This window comes from Bufo gargarizans, chromosome 2 (assembly GCF_014858855.1).
Source record: "Bufo gargarizans isolate SCDJY-AF-19 chromosome 2, ASM1485885v1, whole genome shotgun sequence".
Taxonomy (NCBI): Eukaryota; Metazoa; Chordata; class Amphibia; order Anura; family Bufonidae; genus Bufo; species Bufo gargarizans.
This window is the reverse complement of record NC_058081.1, coordinates 155,512,870-155,526,362: the sequence shown is the minus strand read 5'-3', so window position 1 is coordinate 155,526,362 and position 13,493 is coordinate 155,512,870. Positions and strand designations below refer to the sequence as shown.

The 13,493-nt window shown below is 42.1% G+C and overlaps 1 protein-coding gene across 3 annotated transcripts in view; it reads left to right on the top strand.

Annotated features, from left to right (window-relative positions):
* Positions 1 to 13,493, top strand: part of SLC12A1 (solute carrier family 12 member 1) — a 122,762-nt gene that overhangs the window by 78,157 nt on the left and 31,112 nt on the right. For all 3 annotated transcript variants that reach the window (XM_044279630.1, XM_044279631.1, XM_044279632.1), the window contains exons 19-20: positions 3,189 to 3,295; positions 4,210 to 4,292. In XM_044279630.1, the coding sequence (XP_044135565.1) occupies positions 3,189 to 3,295; positions 4,210 to 4,292 (190 nt within the window). The remainder of the gene's footprint in view (positions 1 to 3,188; positions 3,296 to 4,209; positions 4,293 to 13,493) is intronic.

The following is a 13,493-nucleotide window of genomic DNA, read 5'->3' as shown; positions in this document are numbered from 1 at the left end:
GTTGATGCCCTACTTGGCCTATGAATTGGGACTTTGAATATATCTATCACACTAGTTCCTCATACCCTGTTAGCTCTCATCATCAATAGGGCCACTTCCCTTGTCCCCACAGGGCTATTTAGGGTTCATTTATTAGGGTCAGCTTCCTTATATTGTTTGATAGCGGACTTTACCTATAGGTGACTCACTTACGTGGGTCCCGCATCGTTGTTTCTTTAGTTTGTCTGGTAGGGGCTTTCTCTTCCCAGTTTGGGATCTTTAATTGTCCTAATAAACTCTAGGTTTTAACACGTTACTGCCCCTTATTTTTTCTTACATTCTCTCGTCACAGAGCAGTATTTCTGGGAGAGTGCTTCCGCACTTTCTCACCTTAGGGACCACCCCCTTTTTTCATTTTTACACTGCTCATATCCATAGTTACGACCGTCCTGCAATCCATCAGAGGTGGCCGTGCTTCCACACTATAGGAAAAGCACTAGCCTTTGTGCACTCCCACGGTCCCAGCCACCAGAGAGGCGGGTGCTTTTCCCTATTGTATGGTGCATGACCACCACTGATGGATTGCAGGGTGGTGGTAATCATGGAAATTAATAGTGTATAATGTGATGGAAAAATTAATCCACCCAGCAAAGGAAGCAATATGGATAATAACAATACATTACTAATTAAGTGCCTTGCATTAACTTCCTCTACATAATATATTGTATTTGCTGAAGTGAGATAACCCCGTTAAATAGAAACAACATATTCTGCGGCACTGTCCAAATATTGTCCTCATGCACCATTAGGATCACTAATTTCTCTGACTGTCAACTGTCCTACCAGTATACTTTTGCAGTGTTGGAAGAAACGCATGCAGATCCAGAAAGAACAGACAAACTTCATGCAGATGTTGCTCTTGGTTGACCAAGATGCCAATGCTGCATGGTAATAGTAATAACTGGAGATGAGAACATTTCTTAAAATTTAATTCAGGTCCAATTAGGCCAAATCAGGCTATTCTATTTGGGTCCAAATAAATGTGACCCGAATCAAAAGTGCTCAGATTTCTGAAAAAGTCTATGTTTCACATTTACTAGAAATGCATGCATTAAAATGATGTATGCTACTGTTATATAACAGAAATGCTAGAAGTATCCAGATTCTGTGAATTAAGCTGTATTATATGGCATTACTGGCTCCTTAAGGCCTCTTTCACACGGGCGTCATGTTTTTTGCCCGGATAAGAGGCGGGTGCGTTGCGGGAAAATGCGCGATTTTTCCGCGCGAGTGCAAAACATTGTCATGCGTTTTGCACTCGCGTGAGAAAAATCACGCATGTTTGGTACCCAGACCCGAACTTCTTCACAGAAGTTCGGGCTTGGGATTGATGTTCTGAAGATTGTATTATTTTCCCTTATAACATGGTTATAAGGGAAAATAATAGCATTCTGAATACAGAATGCTTAGTATAATAGTGCTGGAAGGGTTAAAAATAATAAAAAAAGTTAACTCACCTTCTCCTCTTGTTAGCGTAGATCCCGGTCTGTTCTTTAGCTGTGGACTGAATGACCTGAGGTGACGTCAGATCACATGCTCCAATCACATGGTCCATCACCATGGTGATGGAGCATGTGATCTGACGTCATCAAAGGTCCTTCAGCCACAGCTAAAGAACAGACCGGCCTCTACGCGAACAGGAGGAGAAGGTGAGTTAACTTTTTTATTATTTTTAACCCTTCCAGCACTATTATACTAAGCATTCTGTATTCAGAATGCTATTATTTTCCCTTATAACCATGTTATAAGGGAAAATAATACAGTGAATAGACTGTCACCTAGAACCCATGCGTGAAAATCGCACCGCATCCGCACTTGCTTGCGGATGCATGCGATTTTCACGCAACCCCATTCATTTCTATAGGGCCTGCATTACGTGAAAAACGCACAAAGAGGAGCATGCTGCGATTTTCACGCAACGCATAAGTGATGCGTGAAAATCACCGCTCGTGTGCACAGCCCCATAGAAATGAATGGGTCAGGATTCAGTGCGGGTGCAATGCGTTCACCGCACGCATCGCACCCGCACGGAAAACTCGCCCGTGTGAAAGGGGCCTAAGGAGAAGTCATTATCAGGAGCCCTTCCTCTATGACGTCCATATACCCTAATAGGGCATATCGTAACGGTTGACCGTTTAAATTAGGAACAATTAGATCATAACAAAAACATATAAAACCTCCAAATTATACAGTATAAATGTGTTCAATACCCAAAGAACCTGTTTGACAGTACATGGAGTCCTTGTTGTTCCTCATTAGGAAGCGGTAGACATTCCATGTGTCACCTGCATATAGTATTGTGTTATAGAGGTATTTTAGGGGAGATTGCCTTTGCATTATATAATTCAATATGTGTTTGAAACTGGAAGATTAAGAAGGTACAGTATGAATCCATACATTGCTGTAGATCTTGTCCTAAGGCTAGTTTTACACTAGCGTTATGAGTTATGGCAGGCTCTCCTGGCAGAGAACAGCCTACCAGAGCTCTCTAAATCAGGCATTGCTGGATGGTACCGCAATGCCCACTGACCCTATTGACTATAATGGGGTCCGGGGGAGATCTGGCCTCTACCCGACAAATATGCTGTATTCGGCAGGACAAAAAGACTGTTGCAACTCTAATTTGTAATACTGTCCCTTAAGTCCTTCAAAGGGAATTAGAACTGCTGAGGTGGCACACAAGTCTTCACTTTTTTAGGCTGGGGCAGTACAGAGTAGTCATAGAGAAAGTATGCATTTAAGGCTTCATTCATAGGACCGTATTTTTCATCCAACCTATTAATTTCTATGGGGCCATGCACACATCAATATTTTTGGCGGATCTGTGTGGTCATTCTGAAAATTATATCCATATTGAAGACAAAGATAATCTTTTCCATTAAGAAGGAGTAAGAAAAGGTGGAATGCACATGGAAGGTATCTGTATTGGCATTGTTTGCGGACCAAAATATGGACACAGCTGTGTGCATGAAACCTTAGTCTAGGCTTAGAAGCTTTTACCAATACAGTCTGAGCCTAGTGAAGGCTTTCTCATGATTTACCTCACTTCTGTATTTTTCATTAGAAATGTTTGAGATTATTGCACATTATTAATATTATTATTATTATTCATATAAAATGTTATTTATTAATTGTATATTATTCTGCAGGCTGCCGGTTTGGGAAGAATGAAGCCAAATACCCTTGTGATGGGCTTCAAGAAAGATTGGAGACAGGCCAGCACAGTGGACTTGGCAAACTACGTGGGCATATTGCAGTGGGTGCTCTTGGTTTTTGTAGGCCACTAGTGATGTTTGTTTCCATTTAGAAAACATGTGTAGACATATGTTACCGTCATATATTTTCATATTTGATACAGAATACTTGCTGGTCTACATTAATGATAACTGAGAAAACAAGACCTGTATTTAAAATAAATCATTATTTTGGATAAGGGTGTATCTGGCTGCCAACACCTGCTCTCAAAGGAATAGTCTTGCCAAAAATAGAGAAGCGCCAACATAAAATAACAGACCAAACACTCATGCCATAATTACATTTACAATGTATAATGCATTTCCTCTGCTCTGGGCCCTGAATTTTCAGATTCTCTGTCAGAAAAGCATCCCAACTGTTACAGTGATAATGAGAAGTCCACATGAAGAAAGCCACATGCTGTGTAACTAGTTCCAGTCACATAAAAGTCCAGTTCTTTATTTTAGCCCAAATAATGAATATTTTGTTGAAGGTAGTGATTAGTGGCTCAGCGAATGAAGTTTTTATATTCTAATACACATTGAAAAAGCCCACTAAACAGGGAATAGAAAAGTGACATTGGCAGAGGGAAAGTCTTTAACCCACAGATTACTTGCTACTCCAGTTTGTGAAGCACAGGTGAAACATGGTAGGGATGAGACTGAAGAACTGAAGAGTAAAAACACCAATAACAAATACATAAAGTTCTTGAAAATTGTATTCAACCATTTCTATATAGTGACAACTATATGGACACCATTTGGAGGACTTATGAATCTATCTAGGTTTTATTCAAATGACTGTTGAAATGCAAATACATATATTTGTACTCATCTGCAGGCCTACAGGGATTGAGCTTTCTTGACTAATTATATTATGTAATTCACTGTTATGTTTCATTTTTCATATATTTTATCTTCTGTGCTCTTCACACAGTGATGCATTTGACTTTGAATATGGAGTTGTAATTGTAAGGAATAATCAAGGATTCGACATCTCTGCAGTTCTTCGGGCTCAAGGTAAGAATGTGAACATCCACAATGCTTAGGCCTTCTTCACATATGTCTGCTTTCTCTCCCACCTCCCCATACACATGCATGCTGGACTCAGCTGAGTGTGCGAGTGTTCTGAACAGGGAATAAGCTACTGCCAGATACCTCTGACGGTTGATTATCTCTCCAAGAACAAAAAGATTAGGCATGTTGAAAACCAACAGCCTCCTTCTCTCCCCTGACAATACATATTAGTTGGTTGGACGATCCCTCTGGAATCAGTGGATTCAGCCAACATTAATCTACTGCGTATGGCCAGCTTAAATGTGTAAAGTCAAATATTCAACTTGCTTGTTATCTGAAAAACTGGAAAAGCTTACATATTAATAAACTATTGCACTGTGCAACAACTATGCATTTTGGATGCTAAATGGGCAATGAGAATGAATATAACCTTACCTGTAGTAATCAGTCAGTATCTGTCAGCCAATAGGCTAAGCCTTCTGATGCAAAAACAAACAATATATAATAAAATACATCCAGGATTCCCCATAAAAAAGTTTACAATGTACGGTTAATAGTGCTAAACAATTTATATCAATAGGCCAAATAAGGGGACTATAGCCAAAATATACAATTACCTACAAAAGAAGGCCAGTCTGCACCAAAAAATCATGATTGTAACTGTATTCACTAACATGTTAAAAAACAGGAATTTAAAAACAGTGCAGGAAAAAAGTAGCATCACTGGATAGAAGACACATGGAAAATAGTAATAGTCATAGTATATCACAGTGTTATATGACCACAAAACCTCCATGGGGGACAGCATATAATACGTACCAAATTACAAATCCAAAACCCTGCTAAACTAAGAGAAATTCAGAAAGTATACAGTATGTGTTCAGTTATTACCCATAATGTGTCTCACAGTCCCGAGGGGCACCTACCCTGACACTGTCACGAGGGTATCGAGAACCACGCCTGACTCCGTTATACCAGGGGTCAGGAAGTCGCAGCGGTTGGCTGCACGCTCTATTTAAGATAGGGCTGTTTTCCTTATGGTAGCTTTCTGGGTTTGCTCTGCAAACCCTTTTGGCTCACTCAGGGATCCGTAGCTCCTTCTCCTCAGGAGGACGGACCTGACAAATAGTTCCTCCTAGCTGCATAGGCTCGTCTAAGTCCGTACAGACTAACTGCTGCTTGAGAGGAGTTACCAATTTCTCCGGTTCTTTCAACCTGTCCCTAAGGCGTCACTCTATACGGATAGAAAGGGACATAACCGCATCAAGGGAAAAGGGGGTCTCATATAATGCAAGCGCATCCTTAACCCTTTCGGATAACCCAGAGCAGAACTGACTCCTGAGAGCCGGGTCGTTCCATTGGGTATCCGTAGCCCACCTACGGAATTCAGAGCAATACTCCTCTACCGGCCGTTCTCCTTGTAAGAGTCTCCGTAATCTTGATTCAGCCAGTGCTACTCGGTCAGGGTCGTCATATATGAGACCCAAGGCCCCGAAAAACTCATCCACTGACCGAAGAGCCTGGGAATCAGTAGGTAAAGAGAACACCCAGGACTGCGGGTCCCTGAGTGAGCCAAAAGGGTTTGCAAAGCAAACCCAGAAAGCTACCATAAGGAAAACAGCCCTATCTTAAATAGAGCGTGCAGCCAACCGCTGCGACTTCCTGACCCCTGGTATAACGGAGTCAGGCGTGGTTCTCGATACCCTCGTGACAGACACACATTTTGGCATGCCTTTGGGGCTTCTTTTTTGTCAGACTGTTTTGAATCAAAATGATATTCAAAAAAACTTGTAGAGAGCCTAGGAACAGATCTATACAATGCCAAAAGAAGCACGCAGGCATTTTTGCCTATACAGTGCAGCATAGGCTGTTATTGAAAAATAGGGTAGAGGCTCCGTACTATACAGTATCTCACAAAAGTGACTACACCCCTCACATTTTTGTCAATATTTTATTATATCTTTTCATGGGTCAACACTGAAGATATGACACTTTTATACAATGTAAAGTAGTCAGTGTACAGCTTGTATAACAGTGTAAATATGGTGTGTCCTCAAAATAAGTAAACACACAGCCATTAATGTCGAAACCCATGGCAACAAAAGTGAGTACACCCCTAAGTGAAAATAGCCAAATTGTGCCCAATTAGCCATTTTCCCTCCCCGGTGTCATGTGACTCGTTAGTGTTACAAGGTCTGAGGTGTGAATGGGGAGCAGGTGTGTAAAATTTGGTGTTATCGCTCTCACACTCCCTCATACTGGTCACTGGAAGTTCAACATGGCACCTCATGGCAAAGAACTCTCTGAGGATCTGAAAAAAAGAATTGTTGCTCTACATAAAGATGGGCTCAGCTATAAAACGATTGCCAACACCCTGATACTGAGCTCCAGCATGGTGACCGAGACCATACAGCGGTTTAACAAGACAGGTTCCACTCAAAATAGGCCTCACCATGGTCGACCAAAGAAGTTGAGTGCATGTGCTCAGGGTCATATTCAGGGGTTGTCTTTTCAAAATAGACGTATAATTGCTGCAAGCATTGCTGCAGAGATTAAAGGGGGGAGGGTCAGCCTGTCAGTGCTCAGACCATTCGCCACACACTGCACCACATTCATCTGCATGGCTGTCGTTTTAGGAGGCGTCTTCTAAAGATGATGCACAAGAAAGCCTGCAAACAGTTTTCTGAAGACAAGCAGACTAAGCACATGGATTACTGGAACCATGTCCTTTAGGCCTCTTTCACACTACAGTATGTTGAATTCAGTGTTTTGCGTTCCGTTTTTCACAGATCCGTTGTTCCGTTTTTTGCCTCCGTTGTGGTTCCGTTTCCGTTCCGTTTTTCCGTATGGCAAATACAGTATACAGTAATTTCATATTAAAAATTGGGCTGGGCATAACATTTTCAATAGATGGTTCCGCAAAAAACGGAACGGAAACGGAAGACATACGGATGCATTTCCGTATGTGTTCCGTTTTTTTTGCGGACCCATTGACTTGAATGGAGCCACGGACTGTGATTTGCGGCCAAATATAGGACATGTTCTATCTTTTCAACGGAACGGAAAACGGAAATACGGAAACGGAATGCATACGGAACACATTCCGTTTTTTTGCGGAACCATTGAAATGAATGGTTCCGTATACGGACCGTATACGGAACGCAAAAAACGGACCGTATACGGAACGCAAGAAACTGTAGTGTGAAAGAGGCCTTAGTCTGATGAGACCAAGATAAGGCTACTTTCACACTAGCGTTCGGGTTTCCGCTCGTGAGCTCCGTTTGAAGGAGCTCACAAGCGGACCCGAACGCAGCCGTCCAGCCCTGATGCAGTCTGAATGGAGGCGGATCCGCTCAGACTGCATCAGTCTGGCGGCGTTCAGCCTCCGCTCCGCTCGCCTCCGCACGGACAGGCGGACAGCTGAACGCTGCTTGCAGCGTTCGGGTGTCCGCCTGGCCGTGCGGAGGCGTGCGGATCCGTGCGGATCCGTCCAGACTTTCAATGTAAGTCAATGGGGACGGATCCGTTTGAAGATGCCACAATGTGGCTCAATCTTCAAGCGGATCCGTCCCCCATTGACTTTACATTGAAAGTCTGGACGGATCCGTACTAGGCTATTTTCACACTTAGCTGTTCTATGCTAAAAATAATGCAGACGGATCCGTTCTGAACGGAGCCTCCGTCTGCATTATTATGAGCGGATCCGTTCAGAACGGATCCGCCCGAACGCTAGTGTGAAAGTAGCCTAAACTTATTTGGTTCAGATGGCATCAAGCGTGTGTTGCGGCAACCAGGTGAGGAGCACAAAGACAAGTGTGTCTTGCCTACAGTCCAGCATGGTGGTGGGAGTCTCATGGTTTGGGGCTGCATGCTGCTGGCTGTGGGGAGCTACAGTTCATTAAGGAAACTATGAATGCCAACATGTACTGTAACATACTGAAGCAGAGCACAATATCCTCCTCCCTTCAGAAACTGGTCCGCAGGGCAGTATACCAACATGATAACGACCCAAAACACACCTCAAAGACAACCACTGCCTTGCTAAAGAAACTGAGGGTAAAGGTGCTGGACTGGCCAAGGATGTCTCCAGACCTAAACCCTATTGAGCATCTGTGGGGCATCTGCAAACGGAAGGTGGAGGAGCTCAAAGTCTCTAACATCCACTAGCTCTGTTATGGAGGAGTGGAAGAGGATTCCAGTGGCAACCTGTGAAGCTCTAGTAAACATGCCAAAGAGAGTTAAGGCAGTGCTGGAAAATAATGGTGGCCACAAAAAATATTGACACTTTGGGTACAATTTGGTCATTTTCACTTAGGGGTGTATTCACTTTTGTTGCCAGCGGTTTAGAAATTAATGGCTGTGTGTTGAGTTATTCTGAGGGCACAGCAAATTCACACTGTTATACAAGCTGTACACTGACTACTTTACGTTGTATCAAAGTGTCATATCTTCAGTGTTGTTCCATGAAAAGATAGAATAAAATATTTACAAAAATGCGAGGGGTGTACTCACTTTTGTAAGATACTGTATATCTCTCTAGGGGCAGACTTAAAGTGGTCCTGAAAAAATCTAAAAGCGACCCCACGCTGTAGGCATGTGTGAATTGACAGAAGGTGGGGCAACACAAGTATATGGGAAAAGCAATTCTGTAGTGCAGAACAAAAGACTGCCCCAGCAGAACCAAATACCACAGTGCAGTACAATATACTGCCACCTATGCTACAGTATTCAACTGTATCACAGGCATGAGGATGGCAATACAGATGAATTCAGGAGGGTACCTGCGGCTGCCGTCCAAGTGCATAAGTACCTGATGCTCATGGCATTGATTACTACTGAAAGCATGAGATCATTATGTGTCCAGCTGGCAGCTATGAGAAGGTCTTGGGTGGCCCCCTGGTCTTCGGCCCAGTGGGAAATTTCTCTGTAGGGTCTATGGCCAGTGTGCCCCTGGTTTTCTCCTTGATGGTTTTCCCCTAATGCAGTCTCCTTTGCAGCCCTGCAGCCAATAGCTCCTACTATGTCTATGTGGTTTTTGATGCAAAGGGGACAGGTTATTATCCCACTGCACTTATCAGCAAGTGATAGAGCTGAGTGACATAAAATCCAAGTCCTTTAGTTAAAAAACTCTCTTAACTCGCACTGCAGGATCTCCAGTGTATTCTGTGTGATGCAGAGTCACACTGCTCTCCCCTGCAAGGGAGAAATCTATCAATTACAAGCAGGAGGTAGGGGAAAGCCGTGTGAAGACTAGGACAATAGGAAAGTTCTAAAACACTCCAAAATCAAGCTGTCACTATCTGACAGTGGTGTGAAGCTGAATCTCATAGGAATACAGTGCACTTTTGTACTCAGCATTCACAGAAAGCACAGAAAGCAGGGTGATTCTGGGGACTTTTATAACTTCTAATCAATGTATGCACTCACTGTGTTACAGCAATACCTTAACATAAAATCTGTATCCGAGTCAATTTTCTATAACGTTCCAAGTTTTATTACATTGCTTGTTAAAAGTCCTTGTCCCAGAACCCTCCAAACCAGGTGTGCAGGTTCCAGGACATGGACTTGTAATCTAATAAAGTTTGGGGTTCTATGGAAGAGTTTCTTTGATGCCAGACTTTACATTACTATATTGCTGAACCTATCTTTGTGGTGTCCGTGCACACAAGGATCAGCTGTGATGAGTTATGAGCTGAGCTACTGTTTTACTTTATCACTGACACTATGGATTTAATGCCGTCTGTGTGCTCCTAATGACTATTCATTTTTCCATTGTCACCAATATATTAAGATATTTTACATGGATATTTTGCATGGAACTAACATATAGGTTTTAGAAAAAGCTGCAGTTAATTACTGCACAATTACACAATTAGGCTCAACAAGGTCACTACCGGCCTTTATAAATTAAAGATCTGCAGCCAACTAGGCACTAATCACAGCATCAAAATCTCAGCTTTCTGGCGCTGCTATATGAAATTATAGGGGATAAAAATATTGAATTATAGTTTTGTTTTATTCCTTCTCAGGGATTGATGCTTACAAATTACCGGTTTTATGCAAAGCTATAATTAATTCTGATTTGAGCTGTGGAATTCCTGTAATCTGTTTATTGGAAAGCAATGAAATACACGTTCTCTTGTTCACCTTGCGTTGCCATAACTCATTTTATGATAGTGGAGAACAGGGTGTAAAGGAAAATGTTACATTCAATGAAAGTGACATCAATTATGATAGTAATAAATGTCCTGGAACTGGTGGACTGAACCAGTATAGTAATGGTTTGTAGCACACAGTGACACATTCAGTTATGATGATAACATGCATGATTTATACTTTGTCACTTGTAATTCCCCATTCCATCTTCTCTAAGAGACAAAAGCTAAGCAATGCAAAAAAATTAAAAATAAAGAATAGGATTAGAATCGGAAATGTACATAGAATTCAAGACAAATGTAGTGATAACAGGAATTACATTAGTAAAAAAAAAAATGGGTTGCTAAGTGCAAGAGTTTAGGCTGGGGCTCAGAGACTAAAGATCATTGTATAGAAATGCAGCCATGCAACATAATGCAAGTGAATGGGGTTGCCACAACTGCCACCCCAGAATTGTAAAAAATTTAAAAAAATTGATCGGATGCTGCCTAATTTTTGCTTTTTTTATTTTAAAGTCTTGTTGTTTGGTTGCACAACACTTGTCATTGCTAGATTTGCCATGTAGCCCAGGGTAATAGTCCATTCATTGTTTTCGGGTGGTGAAGAACAGGGGCATGCAAGAGTGGCCTCAAAATGAAGTTAGCCCCTAGCGCTCTTGCCTCTGGACCTCCAAGAGCCAGAATCAGGACAGGTCTCAGGTATCATTCAGATCAGTGTTTTTTAAGCTACAAATGTTCTGCTTCCCTTCACAAAGCCATAGAGTTAAATAATACAGCCGTAACTGCCTGAAGGCACATGTAGGCACAAAATCACAGAAATATAGTGGCAAATATGGGGGAACTGCTCAAACCCCAAACACTGTAGCGTGTTTCTCATTGGGGGAGCAGTCCCACCGCATGTGGACTGCAGCAAACGACCATCCCCAGCAAAAAATGCGTTCAATGGAGGATGCCGGCGCGGTCCACATGCACCACAAAGGCATCCTACACAAAACGGAGCATTGTGCGGATGAAAATATAATTATATAAATCACAGAATAAAATGCACCAAACGGATATGCCACTGACTATACTAGCTGGTCATACAAGCAGATATTAAAAGCTGAGACTTTTGCCAATATATTCCTGTCAGGAAGATATCGGAGCCCATCATGCACCACGTCACGGTCTCTCAGCATATGCCAGACACTGCAGACACCTGACACTACCTCGAATGGTGTATGTCAGGCTTCTGATGTGGATACCGGCATTCTGCAAGACAAAGTGCAAAGGTATTTTGTAGTTTTGCAGGGATCTGTGATGGAGGCTCCTGCTAGAACTTCTGCCACAGATGTGAACCTAGCCTTACTGAGGGAAAAATAATAAAACCATTTAAAATAAGCTCCCCCTAGTGGTTTTATCATTTAGCTGTGTAAAGAAAAGAGAAAAATGGTACATTATTATTCAGCACAAAAGTTTGTACCTATTTAGATACAAAAAGGCCAATGAACAACACAAAAATGTCAGTAAGTGATTCCGATCTCTAATAACAGATAGCTCTATGTTAGGGATTATTGGGTGCCTTAGGGGATTCTACGGTTTTCCTTTATACCGTACAAATATAATTTTGGATGAACATTTCTTAGAAACATGGTATACTGGTATGAGGTGTAGGCTATAACCTGTCGGGAGATGTAGAAATCCTAAAGCATTGCAAATTCTGGGGCAAGCAGCATGGCATAGATTTAACTTTCTAACTTTAGGCATGTGGCTTTTAATAATTTTGGACCAAAACATTGCAACAACATTTTTTGTAAACTGGTGTAGGTGTCACCAGGATTTCACTTACTGAGCTGTTAACATGACCACATCAGTCTCCATGATTTATATTACAATCTACTAGTATTACTGCCCTGTGTCTTGTAATTTGTCTATAAAATCGATTTTATTAATATGCAAATTACCTAAATAAGGAGCCCAAGGGGCTGTCCCTCTGTCCGTTGGAGCCCAGCCGCACCCCTTCTCCTTGAGCCCAGCACCACCCTGCTGCTAATGTATTCACCCCTCATCGCCGACCTCATATGCCTGGTGCGCCGTAATCTCGCACATGCGCCGTGGAAAGACCAGTCAGCGCATGCACAATGTGTTCTGTGAGGCAGATGCCAGGACACAGCGCGGGCGCTCACAGGTCTATCCACAGCGCATGCGCGAGATTGAGGCGCAACAGGCATATGAGGTCGGCGATGAGTGAATAAATTAGCAGTGGGGCGGTGCTGGGCTCAATTAGAAGGGGTGCGGCTGGGATCCAACGGACAGAGGGACAGCCCCTTGGGCTCCTTATTTAGGTAATTTGCATATTAATAAAATCGATTTTATAGACAAACTACAAGACACAGGGCAGCAATACTAGTAGATTGTAATATAAATCATGGAGACTGATGTGGTCATGTTAACAGCTCAGTAAGTGAAATCCTGGTGACAGAATCCCTTTAAATACATTCACCCATTACATAAGACCCACCTTAGCCAGTCTCAGCTGACATGAAACTATAAGAGACTATAAGAAGTTGAACATTGTCTCCTCTGAAAGATTTCTGCAAGTTCTTAAACTTTCAGGAAAAAACTCAATAGTTTCTTTTATCCTATTTCCTTTTAGTCCCTTTCACAGTTTAAACCAGCATTCTCATCACACTGCAATCCCATCAGGCAAATGTGAATGTCATATTGAAAGAATATAGGTTTTCATACAGGATCGTATATATTTCCCTAATGACACCAGCTAAATTCCCTTCATTTTAGTTCCACTAATGACACCAGCTAAATTCCCTTTGGCTGCTATGCACTAATAATTTATACCCACATGCAACAAATTAGCAGAAATTTTTGCAATTGAAAAACATTTTCATTCTTCTGATTGGGTTGTTTTGCAAGAAAGTACATGGCTTTCTGCAAGCTGCATTCAGATAGATGGGACAGTGGCATACATTTTTACAGTTTACATTGTGTGAATATACTCTTAGCTGTAACTCTCTTAGGGCCATTTACATGGGATGATTATCAGGCCATTTAT